At 64.1% G+C, this 1,953-nt stretch overlaps 1 protein-coding gene across 1 annotated transcript in view; it reads left to right on the top strand.

The window, feature by feature from the left end:
* Positions 1-524: 524 nt before the first annotated feature.
* Positions 525-1,953, top strand: part of CACNA1S (calcium channel, voltage-dependent, L type, alpha 1S subunit) — a 37,983-nt gene continuing 36,554 nt past the window's right edge. The window contains 1 exon segment of the mRNA XM_014533387.1: positions 525-534. Within this exon segment, the coding sequence (XP_014388873.1) occupies positions 525-534 (10 nt within the window).

Raw genomic sequence — 1,953 nt, 5'->3', positions numbered from 1 at the left:
GGGAGGGGCTGAGCCGGGCGGTGGCAGGCACGGGCCGTGGACCTGCCCACGGACACAGGTGGGCTCGATGGCCCGGAGACTAGAGCAGTTTTTCCAGGTGGACACCCGCCAGGGATCCCTGGACAGGAGCGGACATGCAGAGGGCAGAGGCCGGGGCAGCTGGGCTGCGTGTGGCTGAGGGAGACGGCTGAGAGGGGTCAGGGCCCAGCTCCGTCCCTGAGCGGCTGGGGGACCAAGGCCATCTGCTGGTCTGGGGGTCCATCCCATCCGCGGGTACAGGCTCAGCACTAGTGTCTGCCCCCTGGGAGTCACGTGAGCATAGATGCATGTCCGGCACAGAGTTAGGACTATACAAGCATCTCCTAGTATTTTTTGTTTTTAAATATATATATATATTAATATATTTTATTGATTTCAGAGAGGAAGGGAGAGGGAGAGAGAGAGAAGCATCAATGATGAGGGAGAATCATGGACCGGCTGCCTCCTGCACGCCCCCCACTGGGGACGGAGCCCACAACGCGGACATGGACGGGAGTAGGGCCCGCGCTGAATCCGTTCCACCATTTCCCTTACCCTGTCCTTAGAGGCCCGAGGAGAGAAAACCACGCCCGTGGGTGTGGAATTTCCCTGTAGGCTTCGCCCAGGACAGGTGACCGTGGGCAGCCGCTGGGCGTGGGCGTCAGCGCTGTTCCCTGGGCAACGGGGGGACGCCGTCTGTGGCCTTTGGTGGCCACATCTCGGGGTCTCAGCGCCCCTGGGAGCGCTTCCCAAGGCTGCCCCGCCTCGCTGGCAAACTCCGCTCCCCCCAGGCGCTGCCTCAGTGTCCCCCGGAGACCTGGGGACCCCACGGGCAGTTAGAACGCGGGGTTCAAACCTCCACGCCCCCCTCCTCCCCGCGCCCCCCAGGCCTGGACCCGGAATTCCATCCATCTGCTGCCATTGCTCCTCACGGACACACGGTGGCGCTGTTGGCCACTGGTTCTGCCCAGTCCATTGGTGTGAGAGGACGGACCAGGTCCTGCCAGGCTTTGGGGAGGTTGGGGCTGGGGGGGCCCCCACTTCTGAGCTGAGGCAAGGGGGCTCCTCGTCAGGTTCCCAGGGGCGCCGCTCCTGGCGCTGGACTCCGCCTGATTCCCACGGTCGCCCTCCTGAGGACACCCCCAGGGCACCCGGCGCCTCCCCCCCCAGAGCGGACCCTCACCTACAGCTCGAGCATCGGAACCTGCAAGGGACGCCCCTCCCACAGGAATCAGAATTTATTTATTAAAAATATATTTATTGATTTCAGGGAGGAAGGGAGAGGGAGAGAAACATCAATGAGAGAGAATCATGGATCGGCTGCCTCCTGCACGCCCCCTATTGGGGATTGAGCCCACAACCCGGGCAGGTGCACTGATGGGAATCAAACCCTGACCTCCGGGCTCATAGGTTGACGCCAACCACTGAGCAACACGGCCAGGCAGCACTGCATTCCCGTGGCAACTCAACAAGGGGCCCATGTGCCCCCCGGGTGGGAAGCCCTGGAAGGTGCCAGGGGTAAGACGCCTCCCCGCTCCCCAAGGACATGGCACGGCTGGCACCGTCCCTACGCCAGGCCGGGCAGGTGTGGGGCATGTTGTTTGTCCTCCTATTCTCAGGGACCCTCCCCTCCTGTGAGGGGGGGTACTTCCCTCCGTCGGTGGGCGGCACTCGGAGAGGCGTCCACAGGAGGCGACCGCAGGGCCGGAACCCCTGCTCTGAGGTCTCGCCTTCAGCAGGCGCCCCGCCCCCCCTGACAACGCCTGCGACACCCCATTCGAGGGTGGGGTGACCCGGCCGTCATTGCGGGCCTCGCCTAACCCGAGTGTCCGTGTGTCTGTCTGTTCCTCTCGTTTAGGACGGTTCTCCGGGACCCTCCGGCGCAGGCCTAGCATCAGCGGTCAGTTCCCGACGCCCCCAGCGGCCTGGGGTCTC

Source organism: Myotis brandtii, unplaced genomic scaffold, assembly GCF_000412655.1.
Source record: "Myotis brandtii unplaced genomic scaffold, ASM41265v1 scaffold975, whole genome shotgun sequence".
Lineage (NCBI taxonomy): Eukaryota > Metazoa > Chordata > Mammalia > Chiroptera > Vespertilionidae > Myotis > Myotis brandtii.
Note: the sequence above shows the minus strand (reverse complement) of the source record. Positions and strands in the feature narration are given on the sequence as shown.